Source organism: Symsagittifera roscoffensis, chromosome 9 (assembly GCF_963678635.1).
Source record: "Symsagittifera roscoffensis chromosome 9, txSymRosc1.1, whole genome shotgun sequence".
NCBI classification, from domain to species: Eukaryota; Metazoa; Xenacoelomorpha; order Acoela; family Convolutidae; genus Symsagittifera; species Symsagittifera roscoffensis.
Window position 1 is genome coordinate 32050579 of NC_087070.1, and position 25609 is coordinate 32076187.

General features: G+C 39.6%; 1 protein-coding gene across 1 annotated transcript; it reads right to left on the reverse strand.

Moving 5' to 3' along the window:
- Positions 1 to 3311: 3311 nt before the first annotated feature.
- On the reverse strand, positions 3312 to 18263 carry LOC134854257 (cyclin-D1-binding protein 1 homolog). The gene is made up of 4 exons (XM_063870449.1): positions 17699 to 18263; positions 12105 to 12289; positions 3869 to 4098; positions 3312 to 3649 (listed from the first exon to the last, which is right to left on the reverse strand). The coding sequence occupies exons 1-4, from the start codon at positions 18220 to 18222 to the stop codon at positions 3383 to 3385; spliced, it is 1206 nt and encodes a 401-aa protein (XP_063726519.1). The 5' UTR covers positions 18223 to 18263; the 3' UTR covers positions 3312 to 3382.
- Positions 18264 to 25609: the final 7346 nt, after the last annotated feature.

A 25609-nucleotide genomic window follows, 5' to 3' on the forward strand; every position in this document is an offset into this window, starting at 1 on the left:
CATTGGAGCAGGAGCTTTCAAGCGAGCTCTCGTGACTCATCGGAATGCAGTGACCACCGCTGTGAAAAGAATTTCCAGGACGAGTGAGCGTAGTGAAAATGAGAAGGCAGAGATGCTGAAAGAAGATTTGGAGAGAAACGTGACGTTGTGTCTCCACAACAGTTTCTGCAGAAACAGAGAATCCAACGTGGATCCCCTACCTTGCTGTAAGCAGAGGGTAGAAGAGCAGAAGTGTTGGAGGACGGCTTCCAACAGCGTCAGGATAGCCAACGATGTGCTACAAGACACGGAAACCGAAAGTGCGGAGTCAGTATCACAGGAGGAAGAAATGGAACATTGATGAATGGTCGAGAAAACAAGAGGCAACAAGAAAGAAAATTAGAAGAATTTAGAAGTTTTAGAACTTCTAAACGACGAAAAAAGAAGAGAACAAAAGAGTGATGAAGAAAAGTTAAAACTCAGAATTGTTTTATGTGTGTGAAAAACTCAAGTGGGAAACCAAGCAACCAAGTTGTAATTGAAAACTGAAACATTTAGTTGAGTTTTGAAATTGTTGCATTTATAAATTTGCATTTTGATTTTAGTTGAAGTGGCTTTAGAGACACTCACTTATTATTTATTTAGAAAGGCTTAAGGGAAGAGTATATTTATTTAGAAAGGCTTAAGGGAAGAGTATATTCCAGCCTGCATGATTGTTTTTAATCACTTAGGAAGACTGATCACTTTGTGGTGATGTGGAAGGCTTGAGTAATCTCTCGAAGAGGGAGATTGTTTCATTGTTCTTTCTAACCACAGAGTTTCTTAGTTTTAATATTCAGGACAATAACAAGCAAGATTTCCGAAGGGAAGAAGCATAGTAGGATAATTTTAGCTTGTTGGTTGGCAGGACTGTCCTGCAAGCCAACACCTTTTAAATCTAAGAGAAAAAGTTTTAATCGGGACATTGACACTGGAAGTCAGAAAATATGTTTTATCTTAGGTTATATCCTCAATGTGCAGATTAATGAAAGAATTTGAAGGCTATAATGATGTAGTATGATACCATTTATATTCTGCAGTGAGTCGATGTGACGTGGATAAAAGTAATTTCGTGCATTTTGTAAATTCTGTTCGATGACACTGTAACCATTTTCTGAACATTGCGCGATTCAATGAGGACATTGACCGGACTGTCCGGGGAGTATGTGACATTCGACCAGAATGGCCAAAATGCAATCTCTGCAGAATTCGGAATTTTAGCAGTAAGCCTTCCGGATTGGTGGTTTTTAAGAACTAAGAGCGTTATTGGAACGTTTGGCCAGACGGTGAGGGCTGGAATATTCTAGTATTTAAAAATTTCAAAAATTCGAATGATGACGTCACATTTCTGAAAAATGCTGAAACGGCCATTTTAACAAAAAACGAGAGAAAAAACACAACAACCTTAATTGCGCTGACGATAACAACGATAATCGTGATTGAAAAACAGCAGCAGATTGCAGGAATAGCAGAGAACGTTCCGAGTTGCAACTATTGTGCTGCTTTTGTGCTTGAAGGTTAGTTTTATTCCTTAAACATTCTTTTTCCGAAGTCTCCTTTTCTTCCTGAAGTATGTGAAGTCTGTCCAAACGCGTAATAAGGGGAGGACTGGTTCATACAAAGGGGGTATTTTTTTTGTGTTTTTTATAAAAGTCAAAATTGTTGAAAGGAAATTAATAGCGGATGTTTTTCCAAGATATTCAAAATTTGTCTTCCGAAATCACTTTCCACGCTTAGACTCCAACCACAAATCTCATGTTCTGGAGGCGTACGCTTTACCTCTAGACCAAATGCGAAAAGCTCTGAAAGATGTTGCGATTTCATAATAACCAAGGTCAGTTTCTTACATTTTTGATAAAAGTTTGTTCCGGGAAATAAAGTTTCGTTCCCGATGAGAACTAATGTCTAGTTCGCGGTTACCTTTGAAGTCTGTCTAGCTCCCATTTGCAAGTACAATTAATTTTGCTAGTGAAACAAAATCTAAACTAATTACAATCCTGAAAACGTTCAGTTTTGGTTTTTTATCATTTACAAATAATTTCTACTTTCTAACTAAAAAAGGCCTTAAGGCTCTGATTGTTATGAACAAAACATGTTTGACTCTTTTTTTAAGGAAATTAACTCAATTTCAAAAACTGGATCAGTAGTTAAATATTTCGTTCCGCTGGTAAACCTGCAAAATAACATCCACTCTCATAACTAGAAGTCAATCAGGTTTTTCTGACCTTCAAACATTGGCTGTTCGATACTCGAGTTTGCCTTCTTTTTATACTTCAAATTCAAAAGTGAGCGTGAAATGTCCTAACCTTTTGCTGAAAAAAAAAACAAAAAATTCACCAAGACCTAAATCAGAAAATTCAGGACTCAATTACACTTGCGCAGCGAGTGTATTAGTACGAACCTTTTTTTTTAAACTTAATTAGCAAATATTGGTGACCTTTTTGGGGTATCTTTACAGTTTTTATATAGCTTGTGCTTTGAAATTCGAATAGTAAGGGGGTAACACAGTTGATGCATTTTTAATTCATCAAATGAACCGAAACAAATGATTTCTTTCAAACAATATTACAATCAAGAAAAATCGATTGCAGAAGTTTTCTAACCCATATCTCGCAATTGCTTGAAATGCATTTTTATACATAATGTGTCTTTATGCTTCGCAAATTTTTACATGCAAACTTAGTGTGGATACCTTCAGTTGGTTATATTCCAAATTATTGCTTGCAAAATTGAGTCCATTTGTATTTTGCTGAACGGCATTGGCAATATATTAGCAATGTAGCTGCTTTATACGTGACTTATGTTTGTCGGTTGCTAAGCTTGCGTGGCTGAGTGGACAGTGCGATACTCAAAATCTCTTGATTGCAGTAGGTCGCAGATTCGAATCCTACACGTAGCCTACTTCCAAGTTTTTGCTAATTCGAGGCTTATTTCTACTTTTTCTTATTTCACTTGACAGAGCTGCTTTTTGGTCGTGCTCTCGCAAGTGTTTGCGAAGCGCAGCTTCGCCTGTGTAAAACATGATCAGTTCCTCGACGATCAAACAAGATTCGAGGAAACTTAAGTCACCTAACAGTTAATGTGCCACCTCCACGTTTAACTGAACTTAATATTCGAGGAAAACACAGTCACCTAACAGTTTAAGTGCCACTTCCACTCTTAGCTGAACTTTAGCACAGAGGCAAGTGAAACTTATTCTCTTAATTAATCGGTTAGATGCGCTGTTTACCAGAAAAGGCATTCACCTGATTTTTAGTAAATGATACTTTCCATAGGGCTATGGTGCTGAAAAGTACTTATCAAAAATGAATTAAGTTCAAACTTTCTGAACAATTTATTCATAAGTAAGTGTCAGTTCGTAAACTCAATGAGTTCTTGCGTTTAGAAACGTTGACAGTTTATTTGAATTGTGCTCGATCGCTTTGCGGAGAATATCTATCTGCTTGTCTTGTACATTAATACTCTCCGATACAGTCGGATGTTCCGAGCTACTACTGCCTTCTGTCTCGCCAGTGACTGCCTGAAGCAGCTTCCGCATTGCAGCCGCTAGGTCAGTCGCCTCCGATTCCAGAAGTCTGGCTCTTCGTGGAGGGTACAGTGCCAGAACAAACTCGTCACATGTGGGCGACATCTAGGATAGCAGGCGAATAAGACCTTGGAATTCATTTTAAGTACTGTCGAATTACAGAAGCTTAATCTTATCAAAACAATGCTCCTAGGGCAATAACCTCCGAGAAAAACCCTGGGGTGATCCACAAATTCAAGATTGATGAATTAAAAGGATTTTTCAATATTATATCGATATTGTCAGAATTGAGCTGAATAGTTCAAGAGCTGAGAAACAACTTACCTTATTGCAACACTCAATTATCTCGTCCATTCTCTCATTACTCATCGTGGGCTCAGTATTACTACTGCCAGTAGGTTCATCCAGCACGCTGCACGCCTTCTTCAGACAAGCTTTCACTGTCTTAACCAGACCGATTGAATTCTGGATCAGCTGGCGCAACTCTACGTCCGACAATATGGACTCCAGACTGACGAATTCGTCTGCCAGAGAAGACATTCCTCCTGTTGCGCCTGCATCAAAAAAGAGTCCTGGTTTTTATTTAAAGCAAAACTCAATGCTATAGGCTTATTAGTCGGTGAAATTCAACAAAATTTATCCACATAAAATTGCTCATTCCACCCCTCTTAGAAAATTTTAGCATTTTACAGGCAAACAATTAAAAAGCCCAACTAACCAACAAACTCAATTTCAATTAAAACTTTAATTTGTGAGTTAGAAAAGAAGCTTCGTACTAAAACACAAGCTGCTGTAACTGTCATCCGCCCGTATTGGCATCATGATAGTGATGTACAGATATACATAATTATAAAAATTTATATAATTTATACCTTAGGTCAACTGACTTTGAGAACTACGGCCAGTCCGTATTGATAAGAGCACAACTTGTGCAAAACTGAGAAAAGAGATAAGGTTTCAGCTAAATTCTATTTCTTATTGAAATATCATATCGGTATTATTTATCGGTAGGAAATGGCGCAGTAAGCATGATACAAAAACCCTCTGAGCATCCCAGCCTAGCAGAAGGCAACGGCGGAACCGCTAATGGAACGGACAAAATGGGCAGCCATGGTGGAGATGGCCGTCCTGGCTGAAGAAGGTATAGAATTTCGAACTCTACTTCGTGCAAAACCCCCAATCATAGAACCAATAGAACCAATTTACGAACTGTAGGTTAACGGTGAAACCCAGTAAGAAAAAGGGAAACGAGATATACGAAACCAGGAGAAGAAGGTCAACTGGGAAAATCAAACAACAAGAGCTCGAGAAAGAAGAATACTTTGCAACAATTTCCCATGGGACGAAGCAGATGCAACGGTGAGAAGTTATATCCTCTTTTGTTTAGGGGCGGATATAATTTCATCTGCAGAAAACAACGGAAAAACGAATCATTAGAACAATTCCATGCGGATTCAGTAGAGTTAGCAGCAACGGCAGACTGCGGTGACAGAGAAGAAAAATGGATCCGCGATATATTCACGGCCGATTCAGGAAACCAGATGTCGCTCTTAAGCAGAAAACAGCGCACATATTACAAACAAACGACAAATCAGCAAAATTCAGATATACCCCTCCGGAAGATACGACGAGAAACATGGCGAGTTATCATGGAAAATATATAATTCCAAAAGGACGGCTGATACTTGCGATAGAATCCAAAGGTGGGTTCAAAAAACCATGTTATGATAGAATCTGCGTGGGTTCAAAAAACCATGTTATGAGAACTCAATTCATGAAAGACACAACACCTATACATTAGAAAGGAAGACGGGTACCAACTCATCTCCAAGAACGGTTTGAGAAACAATTAAACAAATTGATCGATCAAAACACATCAAACTAGACAAATGTTCAGATGAAAAATTTATAAGCCCTATTGTAATAACGTTAAAACAATCAAACAGTGAAACTAGCATTGTGAGACTAGAAGAAACTAGAAAAAACAGTTAGACTCGAAGAAGATAAATAATTTATCCACAAAAACAAATATCAAAAGCCCAATATTGAATTAATGCTTGACAACATTGCGCAAATCATAAAAAAACGAAAGAAAAAGAATCGACATTTTTCTCAACACTCGACCTTCAATACGCATATTCGCAAATCCCTCTGAATCCAGAGACCAGAAAACAATGTAATTTCAGCCTAATCAGAGGACATGCCACATGAATAAACCAATTCCAACGAACAGGTTGGATGGCTCGGATATCATATTAAAAGCGAGTGCACCAAGCCGCTGAATCGAAAAACCCACGCAATAGCAAAACTCACACCCCCTAAAACATTCAAGCAGCTAAAAAGTTTTATGGGTTCAATACATCACCTTACAAGATACATAACAAACCTGGCAAAAGAGGATTCAGCATTCAAACCATTTTTAAAAAACACGGACAAACACAAAGCATTGGAATGGAAGTCGGATCACATAACAGCATTTTATCTCATATTAAAACTTGTTTCAGAAAAAAACTAAAACAAGCACTAAAACCTATAGACGCGTGTGGTCTGCGACGCCTCTATATTTGGGTTAGACGCCGCGCTTGAACAATTTACCCAGGAGAGATGGGTGGCAATAGCTAATGCGTCCAGGTTCCTAAGTTCTTTCGAAAAAGAACATTCGGTTAAAGAGCTAGAACTATTGGGGGTCGTCTAGGCAATCGAATATTTCAATTATTTATTGTACGGGAAAAATGTCACCGTCATTACCAACCATCAAGGTTTAATTAGTGCATTAAACGCGAGCAAAAGATCAAACTAGCCAACGTAGACTCACTAGATGGATTGATCGTTTGATCTCTTTCAATTTTGATATCAAACATTTGGCCGGATCAAAAATGGGACTAATAGACTACATATTGCGAAACCCAAAAGGATTAGCAAAACCCCCAGTGAGTACGACGAGGAATTTGTAGCAGCATCAACTAAATCTTCATTGCAATTCTCGAATTGAATGACAAAGTCATTCTAAACACGTTAGCCAATCAGAATCAAGCAACGTAACGGCTGATCAACCGCGCGCGGAAAATAAAAGGAAATCAATTGAAATCAAAAGCATATTTCAAACATTGCGAACATACAATCACGGTCACAAAATCTTAAACAAAAACTATCATTCGATCAACTCTCCTTCTAAAAATCAGCAGTCCATAAGCAAACATAAACAGACAAGAAATCTTATCAATTTTTCTAATAGCACCATGAGCCGGAGATTAGAAAAATAAGGTTTTAAAGGAGGCTTCATACCCGATTCGGCACGAGCTAGAGGCAGCCGGAAAAAGACAAACACCACGCGGCGGACAGTCCGCCACTACTTGGAGAGGAGAATCGGATCAAGAGCAGAGCCTATCCGATCCCCGATGACACCGCCGAACAACAACAACTGAAATATGGACATCTTCGTCTCAAGAAATCTCAACAAGTCCCCAGAGAGAAACTCCTGCAATCTAGCCAAAGGAAGAGAAAATTCCCAAAAAAAAGTGTTTTCGGAAAGCCTGACCGGCCCCACCAGGACAGGATTAGGGAGTAAACGCCCGAAGGGACTAGCAGCCCAAAAGCAGTTACCACTGCGACCGCGACTCAGACACAAACTCAGTCCGCGGAATCTCATTCACAAACCTAAAACATAACAACCAAGACATGGAATCACAGACAGACTTGACGGTCGAAGTTAGCGAGCATTATGAGTATTGCGTGAGCCGAGTTGATCCCTCAATCCAGCAGAGGAACGACTTATCTCCATATGAACCACGACCGACAATGACCAGTAACGCCAAACAACTAGACGCAAGCCTCGAAATGATCGTTCCAAGTATATTTGCCACAATGGATCAGGTCACACCAACCTCAGAGCTGGAAGAAGATACACCTTTGTACCGGAGCAACCTCCAGAATGTAATGGGGATTGGATTCGCAGCAGCAGCAACCCGTAAGGATCGGAACTTAAAACCAACGTAAGCAATAAGCGAGATTGGGCCTGACTGAAGCTAGCCTACGGGGACTACTGGTATAACGTCCGAAACCGCCTACATGTTGAGGAGGACTGTTTGCTGTTGGATGAGCGGATAATTATCCCGCAACAACGTAGACAAACAATCCTAGTCAGTCTTCACCTCACACACCCGGGTACAGCTTCGCTGCGATGCTGGACCTATAAGAGAACATTTGATTCCCCCATATTCACCGGATCATTGTCCAAATGGCCCAGATCTGCAGACAATGCACAGAACAAGGTTAAAAATCAAAACTAGTATTGGGAAAAGAAAAGTCATTCCAAAACGGAATCAGTAATAGAACCAAATGAAGAAGTACAACCCGATTTAGCGGTGCTCCTTCCGGATGAACCAAATAAAGATGCGTACATTCATGTCGTAATGGTCAAAATTTCCAACAGCTAAGGTAGTTAACCAGAGGGGGAGAATTTCGAAAATTGAAAAAAAAATTCAAAAATTAATTTTTCTTGAAATTTTTGAAAAACCTCGAAAATTGAGTATCTCGTCAACTAAAAAGATTTGGTTATTCATATATGGAGGCCAGATTCGCAAAACCTGAAAAAACTCTGACAGTATCCTACTATTGGGTTGCCGATTTCAAACTTGATGAAATAAACTGAATTTAAACTGGAAAATTGAAAAAAAACTTAACCATTGCAATATACGATATAGCTTAAACATGAAAAAAAAATTCGTTAAACATGCAAAAATAATAGGTTGAGAAAACTTAAACATGGCGAGATAGTGAAGCCCGCATTTAAATATATAACAGAAGAGATGAACGTTTGAAAATTAGACGACGGGCAGACAGACATAATCAAAATAATTAAGAAAGCAGGTATACAGACGGACAGACAGACAGGCTGACTTTGGCCTCGAAAAAAAAATACTGAAATACTGAAAACTGATTGACCTTGCGGAAAACTAATTGAAAATTTTTTTTAAGCATTGCAATATATGATGAAGCTTAAGCATGAAAAAATTCTTTCGTTAAACATGCAAAATTATTATGCTTTAACATGGGAGATAACTGTCACTCGCATTTAAATAAAGTATAGATGCAAAGATAAATTTTAAACAACAGGGTACCACGAAATCAAGATGTGATCAGACACAAACGTTCTGGGCAAAAAAAAATCAATTTTTTTTGCAAATCAAATAACATTAAACTTCTTTTTGCGCCGATAGACGATCACAGATCTATTGGCTTAGTTGAACAGATGATACAAACACTAAAACGCAGATTAGGAGTAATGCGAATTGAACATATGACATCGTTCAAACTTTCATCTGAAGTCGCAGAAATAAAAAAAGCTTTAAGAATTACTCCGCGCGGAACCACAAAAATCACTCCCTTCGAAGCCCATATGGGACGAAAACCAAATGCACCACTTTCAAATAAAGCAACAACTAGCTCCCCAAATCTTTTGAATTGGGAAAACGCAAAACACGGTTCTTTAGATCAAAAAAACCTGATGTACCCTCCACTGCCACCAGAAGTTAAGCTCGATTTACAATGTTGGTCGGAGAGCGAAGTAAACGTCAAGCGGAAGCCACCCCAAAATCTACCAGAACCAACAAACGCCGAAATCCAAAGAGAAACAGGAACGTCATCGAGTCCAAGTAAAGCACGTGCGAGAACAAGGTTTTCCTTAGATAGATAGAAGGAAGCTCTTAATTCAAAATTTGGAGAAACACACGCACAAGAAGATGCAAACACTAAAAAAATTACAACAGGTAGCCCGAAAACAATAAGATAAGCAACGAAAATAAAAGACTCAAAAACACTTGAACAAAAGGTCAAAACCATAAATGGGAATCCTAACTTATACACCACATACAGCGTGGGTACAAACTAAGTGAAACCAACCTCGGCTATTAAGGAACAGCGGATTCGCTTTTGTACCGAACCCACTTATCTATGGACCGTGCAGAACTTCAAGATTAAGCGATTATGTTGCATACAAATCCGCAAGACGAACGTGTCCAAGTTTACGTTTTTTAGATATTGAACAACAAAACACACACTTGCACCCAATGTTCGTAGAAGACGAACAAACGGGCCTGTCAAAACGGATGTCTCGAAAGGAGATACAAGAAAGAAAAACTGCGGAACCAGAAGCAAAAAGAAAACCCCAGACCGGGAAAACATCAGGAGGAAAACCAACCCCATAAAAACATGATGTTCCACAAGGATGATAACAAAAAACAACAAACCCGACATTATCAAGCGACGACTGGTCCTCCAACACGTCGGAGATCACGTCGCCCGCGCCCAAGACACAAGGGCACAAGACGCGGTCAAGGTAGTAGACCTCGTATCACCGACAAACATCCAGACCAACGAAACAATAACGATGGACAAAAAGAACGTTGATGTTCCGGAAAAACCCAGTACAACGGTGACCGAAGAAAAAGCCAACACAACCGAGGAGCATAAAAAACAAGTAGACGAGGAAGTGAACGACGATATGATCATTGATACCAAGAAATCCAATAATGCAACGGAGCAACCAACCAAGGAACTGCAAGAGCCCGCAAAAGGGAATTGAATAATCAAAAGTCCCAAGGGAACTCAAGAACTCTTATTTAAACTCAGTCAGTCCCACGGGGACTGAAAAACTCACACTATTTATTTACGTTCAGAGGGGGGAAAGTCATCCCGCCGGATTGGTATCATGATAGTGATGTGCATATATACATGTTTATAACTATTTATATAATTTATACCACAGGTCAACTGACCTTTAGAGTTACGGCCAGTCCGTATTGATAAGAGCACAATATGTGCAGAACTGAGAAAAGAGATTATGTTTCAGTTCACTGCAATTTCTTATTGAATTATCACATTCGTCGCCAATCCGTACGGATTCACTAAGATCATATAACACGGTATGACAGTAATTATTCGGATGAAACGCATAAGAATTGAAAAAAGAACGGGTTTTTCTCAAATTGTGTTGACTTCAGACAAAACATGATAAGATAAAATGTGTTGGAATTTTATCAAAATTGTAAAGGCTTGCTTCCACTTCTCAGTTCTCTTACGCGTTTTTATGGCTGAATGCATAATATTTGATGTTATGGAGTAAGGTGAGAAAAAGAAAAGTGTTGACAATAGTTATTTTGCTTACTATGCAAAACTTCATTACATTATGACAACGTGAAATTAGTTTTTCAAAGCTCAAATTCAAATGTGGGGAAAAAAAGAAAATAGCCGCCATTTATACAGCGAAATTCGAGCTCCCAAAATTATAACCTTAAAATGAGTAGGTATTAGCTCTATTAAATAGTCAACCAAAAATTGCACAAATTTTAACGGGTCAATTGCTGCGTAAATATTCAAAATGAGTCTCCTATGTAGCCCAATAGAGATTAAGAATGGTATAACCTTCTAAAAACTCCATAAAAATTATATTTTCCTTTGATAGTCAAAAAATTTCATTTTGACCATAAGAAACACCATTTATTTTATTTGAGATCAACTTTTGAACCTTTTGTGCCATTTTTTCGAAGAGTATATACTGTTTAAGCTTTGTTGGCCCACGTAAACGGCTCACTTTAAATATAGTTTTGTCAGTATTTCATCCGGCAGTGTTTGCGTAACTTTTAATTGACTACAAAAAAAATAAGTTCCGCAAAATAAATTGCGCTATAATAATAATTTAGCTTAAGCTTCAAGCAAGTTTTGTCGCCATCATTTTTTGTCTCAATTCAACCCAATTTGAGAAAAACCTGCATTAAATTTTAAGTATCAAGCGTTTTGTCCGGATATATTAAATAAGCCGTGTATAAAGGCACCTGATGTCCATAGTCATTTTGTTCAGTGTTTAGTTGATTCTGTCTACTTTTTCTTCATTACTTGAAAGAATGATTTTTTGTGAAGGGAAGGCAAGGAACTACTTTTCATTTTTATCTCGTCCCGATTTCTACATTTTTTCGTCATTCTTGAATTTCTTCATATAAATCATTGTGGTCAAAACACTAAGCTTTCGGCTTTCCTTGTTCTATAATCTTTTTTATATAAAATCATAGCGGTGAATCTTTGCCAAACTTGAGGTCAGTCGGAAACGTTTAATTTTTTTATTATATAAGAAACTAATTCAAATCCGGGTCCTAATTTCATAGCGCGTGCCTTCACATTTTTATTTACTTTTTTTTTGGTTAATCTGAAATTTGGTTAAAAAAACGCGTCTGAATAGATTTTCTGCTCAAATCAAGGGTCTTTTGAAATTTTTTATTACTCCAGATTATTGATGCCTAGATTAACCTTATATTGGATAGCTACAACAACCTTATCCTTGTGAGCGAATTCTAGTGTTGCTTTTTTGCGGAACTTGAAACTATGCCGTGTTAGACATTTTTCGTATAACGGTCTTTTTCATAAACTCGTTTTCTTCACGGGAAAAATGATACTTCCATTTTCACGGGATTCTTCATGGGAAAAAGATGAAAAACAATGATATGACGCAAATATTTAATATTTATCTATCAAAACAACAAGCTTCGTCTCGATCAAATTCCCCTACCGGAGTGAGCATTATCTCCGTCCATTTCTATTACTGGATCCACAGTGTGTGTATTCATGCCGAGAGAGTCGAACAAGTCCGCGATATCATTAGAGCCACTTGCGTCTCCGGGAGCTGCAGACGATGACCGTAAAGGGAAGTCCTCTGCTGTCAGTTCCTCCAAAGCATCCTCAACTAACGCCAATCTTAAACACAATTCATATTTTACTCAGAGTAACGCAAACAAGTGGCCGGTAAGTTAAAAGCCAAATTCAGTGGGAAAACTGCGTTTCTTTGGCAGTGATATGCAAGTCTAAAAGTGGAATGGTCTATCAAGTGTATGCCATTGATACTTCTGATTTTTCCATTTGAGAAGAAAGTTGGCCTCAGTTGATTGATAATCCATTGGTCAAATAATACAAGAAAAAACTTCTAAACACCTTTCAGTTTAAAAGCTGGTTAAAATATGAAATATTTGATTTTTTTTTCATCATTTAATGAGTTAAAAATCAATAATCAAATTTCATTCCAAGACAACCGTTAATTCAAATAAATTCAATTTTTAGCCTACTCGGAATCGCTTCACTTTTACCTTTCAAAGCAAAACTGCTTATGAGCGAAACTTATGGCTGGAACGAAGCTTATACGATTAATTTTTTCAAACAATGGCTGAATGTTTTTTAAGAAATATTTGAAAAATATGACGTTAAAATACCGAGATGCAGCACACAAAATGATGCAGAAGGACCGCCAAATTTATTACTTTGAGTTATTCTTCGAATAAACGTTCACAGCTGCTGCGTACCTAATTTTATCAGTGGGTGGGTTAAAATTAAATTCAAGTTTCTTGATGGCAAAAAGCCGATTGGCGCCGCAACCAAAAATTTCAATTGTGCGATTTGAGCTGTGAGGAGCTTTGCTGGTTGTAAGAATAAAACGACACGTATGAATTCAACACATTTATAATGGAATACCTCATCGTCAAAAACAAAAAGTATCGAAAACCCCATGAACCTTTGTTTTGGGCGAAAGGTGGCGATAATGTAGCTGATTTATACGTGGTGCTTCACCTTTGGACTTGAAGTCCGGCAACTTTTGCCAGACAGGGCCAAAACGTTTGGAATTGCCCTTCAAAAACTTAACCGTTGAGCAAAAATGAGTCAATTTCTAATTGACTGAGCTGTCGAAACCTATACATTCCCCTCTCAAGTGAAAGCTGTGACTTCGAGCTTATTGATTGTAGTTAAATCAGCAGACTTGTCTTTTAAAAAGTGTAGTTAGACGTCTCTTAGCATCGAAAAATTCCACTCCCTAGTTCCAATGAGGAAAACACTTCCTTTTGAATCAACATCAAGATATTCGGAAAGATTTGGAAAATAAAAAAACTTCTGAATCTGGGTGATGTCGAGAGTTGCAGCAAAACTATTGTGGTTGCCCAACGCAGTAAACCGCCTGTTTGAATTTCGCGAATCACGATATTAGTTAGTTTGAGTGCTCGAGAGCCCCGCGCAAAGAGTTATCAATCCAAATTGTACATAGCTCACAAAATACGTACGCAAACCGGCTTATTTACTTGTTGTGGATTTGTAAACATCTAATTCATAAGTCTAATCTAAGTCTTAAGATAAAACTGGAAATACGAAAAATTCAATCACAGAAAAACCGACGAGAAATAAAACCACCACAATTAGGCAAGCTTTAAGTATTTTCTGAATGTCAACTGAGCCAACAACACGTGGTTAAACGCCAATTGATCCGGAAACCAATAACTGCCAATTGAAATGGTTTTCATTATAATTCAAACTATCACTAAAATCAATAAGCAAAAAAGCAAGAAAAAAACGGTAAATATACCAATCAGGTATATTAATTCTAGAAAAAACTACAGGAGTTAATCAACGACACTTGAGACAACAATTAAAATTACAGCGCAAAAAAAACTTGGTGGCATCTAAGCCGACAAAACATAAGCCGACGAACAAAATCAGACTAATCAATTTTTCCCGGAAAAAAATTCAGACACTGAAAAAAAACAACAAGATCTGGCCGGAACTCGAGGCCCTTACGCTAGGTTTCAAAGGCAACTGCATTACCTCCAGACCAAGTGCGATGAATTACCGCGTGATTTTTGATTTCATATGAGCCAAAGGTAAAATGATTCAAGTGACTTTGTTAAACTAGTTGTTAACCCAGAAAAAAATCTATATTGCGATTTGACAACGCTTGCTTATCGCAAGCATAATGAATATTATTGAAAGCAACTTACCAATTGGGAAGTGTACATCAACAAGGTATTTACCAAAATTGCAACAAAAATCATACAAGAAAAAGCAAAGACTTTTGATTTTTTTGTGGTAAAAACCGCTTAAAGCTGAAGTTACTTAAGCTCTTCAAAATATTAATGAAAACAATCAATTCACACTTAAATAAAACTGCTTCTGCAACGATCGTTTCAAATATATTCGGATTTATTAAAGTGACTTCGCATCTTCACTGCGTTGATTGCCACTTTGAAAACACTAAAAAGCATTATTGAAATCAACTTTACTGGTCATTAAACCTTAACTCAGAGCAAAAAACAATGTGAAGATAGTTAACTTCTGCTCTGGCTACCCGTTTGTTATTTACTTTCGCCCTCTGTACCAATATTCAAGCTTATTTTTTATTCTATATTACAGCAACACCCTAGTTTTGAATTAAAAAAAAATTCCCATCTGCTTTTGGGAGATACATTACTGTCAGGGGTGTTCAAAAAATGATTGCAACACAAAAAATCAATTATTTAAAAACAATCGATTAAACAAGCGATCCAGAGCAGAAATTTCCGCATTCTAAACTATCTAAATTATAAGCAAGAAGAACACCTGATTAATGTGAAAATCAGTGAAAGAATCAGTGAAAATGATACTGGATTTCGAATCACAACTGCCTTAAAATCAAGCAAATCAGGGCAAAAATTTATGCAGAGCTCAAAATATGGATTACAGTGCGTAAAATTAGTCTTCTACAGAAACTTTATTTAACATAATTTAAACAAAGCTCCATAAAACACTACCGTTTTGCGAAAAAATTACATTATTATCTCCAAAATTCTAGAAAATCAATTGTTCGAGCAATACAAGCTTAGAAAAATTTTTCAAAAAAATTAGACACTAGGCGTACCCAAGAAAACAGCTATAAGAATGAGGTGATTCATCAGAAATCAGTTAGGTTTTGTTTTCGGAAAAATAAAAACCAATTTTCACCGAAATCAAAAACTACATTTCTATAGGTTAAGGGAATGATCTAGAGAACGGCTCATTCAGCGTTACACAGATGATAAGAAAAGAATCAGTCAACCTTTGAACACTCTTTTATTGAGCAAGGATTTTTCTAAATAGCTGATAGAGTTTAAAAATTTATTGTTTTTTTCAAAGTTTGAAATATAATACAATATTAAAGAGCATTCAATAAATCAGAGCATCATACCGATTCAAGTACCGGGTATCGTTTCTGACAATAAAGAAAAAACTCAGTAAATCACGGATTTAGCAAAACAAAAGCATAAGAGTGAGTTGGTTAAAACTATAACTTACCGGGTTTATTTTTTTTTACAAATTATGATGTATTCAAAATTAAGCCAATTACAGAACTCAGATGTTTGAACCAATTATCAACAAACAATTTCGATTGAAAGTCAAAATGAGAAAAAAACACAACCAATGGCTGAAACCAATTTGACCAAAAAACTTAGAAAAAGAACAGTTGACTGCAAACGATATATAGTGGAAAACAAGATAGACAAACTCCCTGCACAGCTTTCTCTAAAAACTGCGAAAAAATCACTGAAAAAGAATAAAACGAAAACTTTATTCACATTAAATGATTTCAAAATAAAAGAAAACATTGAATAACTGATTGATGCGTAATAGAAATTAACAAATCATTGAGTTTTTTTGCGAATAAAATTTACTGAGTTCGAGGTTTTTCTTTGAAAAAAAAGTAAAAAGGAGAAATTATTGCGGAGATTGTAATAAAAATGAAAGGAGAACAAATCACTGAGCTTTCTTGGAATACATTCTTGGACTGAAGAAACACAAAACTGAAATTAAATAAGAAATCAGAGCAACGCATTAGGAAAAATGGAACGGAAGTAACCAGTTATTAACTTTATTCAAATTCCAAAAAAAACAATCACTGCATAGCAGTTTATTAAATAGATAAAAGTAACAAACAGGGGGAAAACAATTTACAAAAAAATTACAAACAGCTGCGAACCCTTATGAAAAACCGAATTAACGAAACACTCCAAGCTTTTTTCACACAAATAAAAACAATCAGCAAATTGATTGGGTAACGTTTTTTCTCTGTCCCAAATCATTAAGGATGGGACAAAATGAATCTCTCACTAAGGAAAAAAAGATTTTTGAAGATTGGAAACAAAAAATACTTGATATATAAAAATCAGTTTAAACGCTTTTAACAGAAGGCTGCCAATGACAACTCTGACATTACATATCCTTTCGTGGTCCTCGACATAAACTTGATACCCGAAAACTCGCTAGTCGTAGGCCCTCGTAGCCAGTTAATTTAAGTTTCTTGAACTTATTCACTTTACGGTTACTGTTTCTACTAATTGTGCCATGTCCCTAAAGCCTCCAGAGCTGAATGGAGGCTTTTCAGACAGTAGACATCTAACTGAGCCCATGCAGCAGTAACCAATAAACAAGTTCAAGAAGGTATGTAGCTTTCAAAACGAAAACTGGAGCCCAAAACCAAGAGTAGTATTAGTAAAAGGTAGAGTCTGAAACGGAGTATCGAAAAAGTATCACCAGGCATCAAAATAAATGCTCAAATTAGCCCGGATTTAAGTTCTAAGCAATTATATAAACCAGTGAAATAAAACATCCTTGTATAGCATCATTTTGAAGAACAAGCATGCGTAAATAAAAACAATGCGATTACGCACAAAACCGATGCTTGATGAAAATCCGCTGGTTAGCAGTAACGTTTTAACCTATTTGCACAGCCTAGATATAAAAATTTACTGTAGTTACAACATATAGAGATAGCGTAACATGTATAAGCATGTCAACATAGGGATTTCCTTAACATGGCTGGAAATGTCTCGCTCAATTAAATATTAGATAGAGGAGATAGCGATAGATTGATATTGCCAAAGAAACAATCAATTAATTGCCAAAGTCATAAAATCACTTCAGCAGAGCTCAGAAACTACCTTTTCGTCCCAAAACTTGTTGTTCATCCCGTTTTTGGGCACTTTTTGGAAATTGCTGACCAAAAAATTGCATTTTCTCGGCGCGAGCTCCCCTTCCAATCTAGTATGTATTGGCTCCTCTAAAAAGTTTCAGAGCTGATGGGCCGAAAATGAACGCCATAAAAATACCAAAAGGGGACCCTTTGGTTGAAGAGAAGGTCGACTCCCTAAATCCGCCCCTGATAAAAACACCAATTTATTGCAATAAATTGGTATTATCAATCAATTAATTGTAATTGGAGACCTTAAACAATCAATTAAATTAATTGCAATGCAATTTTAACACCCCTGATTACAGTATATTCTGGCGCACCCATGTCGCTGATTAAAATACTTTCAATTTAGACCAACTACTAACCCACTCTGAGCTGCAATAATCGCCGCTTTTTTGTTGCTTTTGGGTAACTTGGAAAAAGCATCTACGTCATGGCAGAGCCTCCCAATGCTTGTCTTCACCGAATTGCTGTCGTGCTCGGTCGCTGATTTATGCAGTGATGAAACAAAACTTGACAAATTTTGCGCAATATTTCTCAGATAGCTGTTCCAGCTGCTTAGCAATGTTTTACCACAAGATTTTGGGCATTTCAGCGCAATTGCACAAACAGTAGTCGCCGATACTTTTAATTCATCGCAACTTGAGGATATATCTTGTAGAGCGGGTTGCGGATTATCCAAAAAGATGAGAGATAGAAATATACATTTCTTCTGTAGATCAAGTAAACAACTGTTCAAATTGTTAAGAAACGCATCTGTACTTTCAGAAATTGATCCGTCGTAATCACCATTTAACAAATTAAGCTCAGGTTGACAAATTTCTTCAGTAATTCCGTTGATCTCGCTTTTTAGATCCAACAAGTAGCCCAACAAATCGCCTCTAACCATTTCTGGAACAGTACATAGATCATATTATAGGACTGTGTTACCGAGTCTATCTGGTCCTCTTGCTTTTTGGAGGTTTAATGTTTTAAGGATGTGATTCCAAATCAAGCCTCAAAAACGTTTTCTGGATTTATTTCATCAGTAAATATGAGGAAAGTGTCCCAGGCACATGGAGAATAAACTGCTGCAATAGCTGTGTAAACTCAATGAAACTATAAAACTCAGTTTAAAACTCCCAACGCGGGGCATTTTAGCCCCATGGCTTTATGTCTAAATCCTTGTTTATTATTATTATTATTATTATTATTATTATTATTATTAATACAAAAGTATCATAGTAACTGAGGTTACAGTCAGGAGTCCCTTCATCACATTATCGGGTCAAAATTCTCGGAATTTTCTATATATGGAAGAGGTAAGTATAATGTGGATAGAAGTGAAGAGAGTCAGATGGTTGGTATTCCAGCCAACCTGATTGAGAAAACAAACACCGCTCAGAATAAATCGGAGTTGAAATTGACTCAAAAAGACAGACCTGATATGATGCTACAGGTCTATCATATACTTAAATAAAGCTGCGCTTTTGTTCCCTAAGCTCTATAAAAAAATTCTTCGAAAGTAGTTTTATCATTTATAATGCCGAGTACACAGGAAGCGTTCGCATCCTGTATTGCGAGAAAAATTATCTGCTTACGAAAACTAACTGACCTGGGTTCCTCGGTACACGTGCACAAGTTCTAACAAAGCTTATTCAGCAAATTTTCAGTGCTAGCGCTGAAGCCACACTGAACTTCAAAAGCTATTGGTTGAAAACATATTAGTTGAGATCTTGTAACAGTCGCCTATTTAAGTCACATATGAGGCTAAGAAAAATGGGCCCTAAAACATTGGCTCAAGAGTAAGGGACACTATCTCTTGAGTTTTTCTACCTCATACAGTCTGCACCACTTCGGTTCACTTGCGACATGAGACTACAAACGGTGTTACAGCTTAAAAGCTACTACCTAAACCCCCCACTCTAAAATAAGAACGCCCCCATGGTTAGGTCTCTAAATACCTAAACCACACGAAGTATACCGTTAGTTTTTATTGGACAGTGGAACTTTGATCCATTTCAAATGGATCAATGTGAAAACTCGCCATAACTCAACATAATCATATCAAATCTTTTGAGAATGCGTTAAAATTGTAAATTAAAACAAACGTTTTCGCACATTTTAGTGCATCTTCAGGTTTAATGTAACATTCGCCCAAATACTACACAGTGACGGAGCGTAGAAAAGTACCTGTAGACGACTGGCCGGCGTCAGGGGTCTAGGACAACAAGCCGACGGGACTTCAAGCCGAAGGGACTTCAAGCCGAAATTAAAACTTTACAAGCACCCCAAAACGCTATTTTATCATCTGCAAAATGTTGCTTTTCTAAAATTTTGGCAAGTTTAGTCCATTACAAGCGTTATTCATGACAATGCACCACTTGTGATTCGCATCCGTTATTAATATCAGCCGGTTTTTGAAATGCGTAAATTATAAACATGAAAAATGCCTTCAACCATGTTTTACTTTTCAACTTTCCGGAACATCATTTGGAAGCTTAAATTATATGCAAACGCCAATAACTAGTGAAGATAAGATCGTGAAATTCAGAAATTCTTCAAAAAATTTTTCAAATTGTTCATATTTCACGACTTTATAAGGATTTATTCGGCTTGAAGTCCCTAATTTTTCAATTCGGCTTGAAGTCCCGTCGGCTTGATGTCCGGCACCCGGCGTCAGTTACCCAAATTCTACTCGTTTTTCAACGTCTCGGCCTAGCCAATTGATTTTCTGGTCTGTCTAGGGCGAAGTAAAAGGTTACCATTTTGAGGCCATCAGTCAATGTAACGTCGCAATTCAAATTTTTGAAAATAAAAAAATTCCAGAAATTTCTAGCCTCCTTTTCAACCATAAACGATCACTAAGGCCTCTAACGTCTGCGACGAAAATTTCCGCTGTGCCAATCCGGGTGAATGGCACATACTCCCCGGACAATCCCTATCAATGTCCTCATTGATCGCATAACACCGGGTTATCGTCAAGTAGCGTTCCAGTTCTCTATAATCAACCATACAAATCGCATTAGAAAATGAAATTTATCTACTCGATCTCAACTCACCGCGTTTCACAAATGGCATCATGCTACACCTCACTGCCTTTCAACATTTTCACAAATTTTGCACTATGAGGGTTGTCTGAGATAAAGTTTCTTTTCTGACTACTTACGTCATCTCGCCATAAAATTCTTTTTCGCACTTGCTTGATTAAAATTTTGGGACGTGACACGGCCAACGCACCCGTTAAAATTAGCCTAATGTCACTCACCAAGTATAATCAGTGATTTATGCTCTCGTCCTCAATATTAAAACCAATAAACTCTGTGGCTAGGTAAGGTAATGAGGTACTTACCCTCTTCGAGCGAGCCTACTCAAACCTACTAGGTCGCCACACAGTGAACACGTTTCTTACACAGGTTAAAAATTTAGTCGGGTTTACATAGGTAAATATACTCACCTATGCTCTCTATATATGTGTAAATAGCATCAACTAAAATTCTCATTGTCATTTAGCAATTGCAACAATTTACCAATTCTCAAAGCCTGGTTTAACCAAACTGCAGTCAAACAAAAAGTTTAACAGGTTCAATAATCAAATTTAGTTGATTGGTATAAGTTTTAGCGCACAAAAACAATTAATTTTTTCACCTTCTCTCTTCACTCTCACTCCATCTCGTGTTACATCTTCGTCTTCACTCCATTGCTTCTTGTCCTTGTTCTTCTGTCTCCCTGTCTTCTAGGACTTTCTCCACCATTTCCACGGAATTGCGGGCCGTGTCCCAACTCTCCTGCTCTTTCAGCCTCAGTTTGCAACAAGGTAGTAAGTCCACATTCACCTTTTGCTCCCGGTTCCTGCAAAAGCTGTTGTGCAGACACAAGCTCACCAATCGTTCTAGGTCAGCTCGCAAGACCTCTCTCTTTTCAGTTTCAATCAGACAGTGCGCTCCAGCTACTCGCTTCACCGCCGTGGTAACATCGTTTCTGTGCCTTAGGAATGCTCTCTTATAGGCTCCCGGTCCTATATCTAGCTGGAAGGATTGATAGGCTTCCATGTTCCTAGACATATGACGCTTCGCGCGTTCATATATCCATGACGTCATAACTGTACGGAACCAAGGCATCAACCTTTGCCTTGACCATATCCTCTCAATGGCTTTGGGTGTCCTCAGAACCTTGCAGGTGGTTCTGAAAAGATCTAAGTTGTTGTTCATCTTCACGTTGCTTAGTTGCTCAGGTGTTGGCACGACCGTCGCCTGCTCACTCGTGCCCGCGTTAGCTTCTAACCATCTCATCGCCAGCATGGCACTAACCACCACAATTGACACTGGCTGATTTTGGCGTCCCACAATAACACCAGATTCCCGCGTTTGGGGTACCATAACGTCTGCCAGGCAGTGACAAGGATACTCCCCATGGGTCATCAAGATGTTCCTTCGGGTCCGATACCCTGAAGCTCCCAGCAACGGTTCCACTTCTGTCATGATCCTATGTACGTCGTCTTTTTCATCCATGGTGGAGAAATTGGTGGGTAACGCTTCGCTCGCCTTCTCCTTCTGGAATTCACTCACCTTACCCTCACTCAACCTCATGAATTCTTATCCCACTACGTCCTGCAACTCACCTTCAGATCTCATCGGAACGGCCTAAATGATCTTCGTCAGTAAATCATATGACCTCTCCGACATCCTGGCCAATCTCACGCACTTTGGCACAGAGAAGAGTTGGTCGAACAACACCTGCTGCGCCCTCGCGTCCATCACCACCATGTGCGTAGGGTAACTACTATTGCAATATGGTGCGGAGCCCGAACCTACCAGATATTTCGAACAAGTAGATCTATGATAGGCCTCACTGTCTTTCAACTTCATCTCGTTCTCTAGAGCGTCTCGCCAACCTCCAATCTTCTGCTCAGTCCGAAATGCTCCAGGGAACACTTCCACACTTTGGGACGTAACTAGCCCATGGGCACGCTCCAGGCGTTCCAGTGATTCGATCGAGCTCTACTGTGGGCTAGACAGGTGCCCTGTCTCAACCAATCACCCGAGGGATTACCCTCGGCTGGTTCCATGGATCGTCTGCTCTTCGGCTTTGTTATTTTCAGGGCCAGCAGATGATGTATCACGGCCAAATCGTGTAGACTCGTTTCATCCTCCAAATCCAATGTGACATCTGCCGTCATATCCCAGATTGAACCGGCGTTTGGATGTGGACAACAAGATGGCTTCATGAGTTCCCAAATGGTTAGTAAGCTGGTCTTCAAGGGACCGTGCCGAGAACCACAATCAAAGTTCACTTGCCCCTTTTGCTCGGAAACCGAAGGTTTGACCACTCGTTCTTCCAAAATGACTCCCAGCTTGGGTTGTTCCACCATCAACATGCCAGTTTACTTGTTTCGCTCGACCCAGAAATCAAGTACCATAACCTGCTCATAGTCAAAGTATGCTTCCCTGAGTTCCTCGTCCATGAAGAGATTGTACGCCATCCCTGGTATTCCTGACACATATTGGAATGACTTCAACTTCCCCAATGTTGCGTAGTCCTTCTGTCCCCTGACTGCTTCAATTGACTCCCGGCTCACTTTCAACTCCTTGTTGGAGTATCTTCTCACTTCTTCCAACCTGCGATAGCTTTCCATGTCGTTCGACTCTTTATTTGGTATGAGCAGCGGCATGTCCCAATATAACTCCAGGAGTGCCCTCAGAAAGTTTTGTTCACAATCAACTCCCCTTGCTGAATGGATTTTATACATTCTTCCAACATGGGAGTGGGGATACGATCCACCACGAACCTCATAAAGCAAAAGGCATCTTTACGATTAGCCCAGGCTATCGCCGAATCGTCTTTACTAATCAACACTCGCAGGGCTCCCATCAAATCCAGTTCCTGCTCCCTTGATTTCGAGTCATTGTTGGCCTCATATTCCAATTTCCTGATTCCCATTAGGCACCAGGCCAGTCGTACTTGCAAGTCAGTTCTCGCACACGGATAGACCAGGTATGCTGCCACCGTCGCAGGTGCATGCATCGTCTTGTCAAAGTATCTTTGGAGGGCCGCCCTCCAAGAGATTTCCAACTGTTTCTCCAGCCCGATTTCATTTGCCTCCGAGGACATCACAGTGCCGTATTCCTTTCGATTCAAGTTGAAGTTATCCGTCAGTTCTTTCAAAGACTCTTCCATGGCAGGCTTCTCGCTCCAGGCCATCAAGTGTCCTCTGGCTGAATTCCTCGCCTTGAGCATCTCCAGATAACCCCCTGTGGGATCTCCCATGTGGACTGAGTCGGGCACTGTGATCCGACTGTAGTCAACCACACCGCGTTGCCCCTCCAGTTTCATCTGGGCCATGTTGGTACGTGAGGGCTTGTAATCGTCGAGTCCTCCAGATCCACACTGACTGATGACTTCCAGTTCAGGCTTTGTGTTCGCCAAGGTCCGTTCGCTTTTTTTCGATCTTGTGGCTGTTGAGGTCAAACTTGCTAATAGCATAGGAGGTATCAGGTTTTCTTTCTCTCCCTTGGCCAACGCTGCACCATCGCCTTGTCCACTCTCACTTGGACGGGCTACTTTTGCCAACGAGGCCACTATTGCACTAGCTTTCGACTTCACCGCTTTCTGATTCACGGACTTGCTTCCTATTCTCCCTTTCAATCTCTTCAGCCCTTTCGTGGCTCGCCTGACGGGTAGTTTTCTGACAACTTGATTTTCAGCGGCACTGTCCTCCGAAACTGACTCGGTCAGAACATCAGACTCTACGTAGCTCATTAGCTTCCCTAGAACCTCGCTCAAGATGGGCTGATTAAACCCCACCTTCATTACGGACTGCGTCCCGTACCTGCGTATCACGTCCCATGTCCTTTCCATGAAGGTCACTCGGTTCCAGGTCACTCCTGCCTTACGTTCAAGCTCACTCTGGTATCTCTCCCACTCTTCTTCAGGCCACGTACCCAGGAAGGATACCCTCATAGTCTCGTCGAATCTTCTCCTCCTTGATGACTCATGCAGCAATTTTTGTACGCCAGGCCTATCGGATCCACTGAAATAAACTGGCTGGCGCCTCCCTCGTGGGGACATGAAAGACGATGCTGTCATCAACAATAGATTTCCATCGACTTCCCCGTCGTCGTTTTTACTGAACTGGTATTCCAGCAAGTCTCTCTCCATTACTCCTAAGTCCAATCCATTTGACTTGTCTTCCTTTCCCTCCATATGATCGTCATCCTGATTCATCTACTCATCATCGTTTGTTTCTGGCCTCGGCCCAGGTCCCGATGGGCCTTGTCGCATATCCATGCCCGAGTTCGGCCGCGCCTGTACGGTCAGATCCCCTGCGTGATAGAATAACTCACCGTTCACCAGGAATTCCACTGATTCGTCGTCATATGGCGCCAGCTCGTCGACCGTCGTGTACGCACCTCCGCTGCACTCCTTTGCCACTTCTAATAGTATCACTTTCTTTTCTCCTCGCCATTTCAATCGTGACCAATCATTGGATGGTGTGTACACATCATTCCAACCTCAGCAGAAAGCCTGGGCCTCCTGGAAGGTGGTGCCTTGATCTTCTTCCCGCTCCATGCATCAGGAATCGTGAAGTCAAACGTGTGCATGGCCGAAACGTTCCAGCTCCATCATCCCTTCACTCCATTTCCGCGTTTTATTCTTCCGCATCACGAGCCGCTCCGATGCGAGGGGAAATGGCGGGAGACGTGACTCCCAACAACATCCTCCTTATCGGTGGATATCGGGGGCATTAGTCCGGCAGCGGCCTGGACCCGGAAAGCCACGCATGCTGATTCTCCTTGTCGTGTGCATATGCTTCCGGCCAAACTGGGACCCGCATCGCCTCTCCTGAATCCTTCACCACTGGTCGTAGATTCCGAAGCTTAGGATTAAACTGGACATGAGAAAGGTCCTCGCCGCCCATTCTGCATTTGAAATTGTTGTTGAAGTCAATCAACATCGATCCCGGCTCCGCTATTCTTCCGAACAACCTGTCGTCGCTGGCCAATCCTCTCAACTCTTTATGTTCCACCCAAATCAGCACGGACCAATCCACAACGGAGACTAAGTTAACAAACAACACCGAGTTCCTGCATGCCTTCTTTAGCACGTCTGGGAACCAGTATGACATCACCGGTCCGTACATCACCGTGATGAACTCCCTTAGTCCATGGACCAGAGCCAGCGGATCGATCCCCATCATCACAGCCAGTTCGGTCAGCAAAGGCATGCCGCAATACTGTTTGCACTCACTCACTCCCGTTGCCACCTTGTCCTCTCCTGTGACACTCCTGTTCTGTTGC

What these genes read in the sequence shown, in the direction of transcription:
- LOC134854257 (XM_063870449.1), bottom strand. Translation starts at nt 18,222, where the DNA reads ATGGTTAGAGGCGATTTGTTGGGCTACTTGTTGGATCTAAAAAGCGAG. An exon ending in ATTATTGCAGCTCAGAGTGG is followed by an intron (nt 12,290 to 17,698) that starts GTTAGTAGTTGG and finishes ATTGTGTTTAAG; the next exon opens with ATTGGCGTTAGTTGAGGATG. An exon ending in TAATTGAGTGTTGCAATAAG is followed by an intron (nt 3,650 to 3,868) that starts GTAAGTTGTTTC and finishes CTGCTATCCTAG; the next exon opens with ATGTCGCCCACATGTGACGA.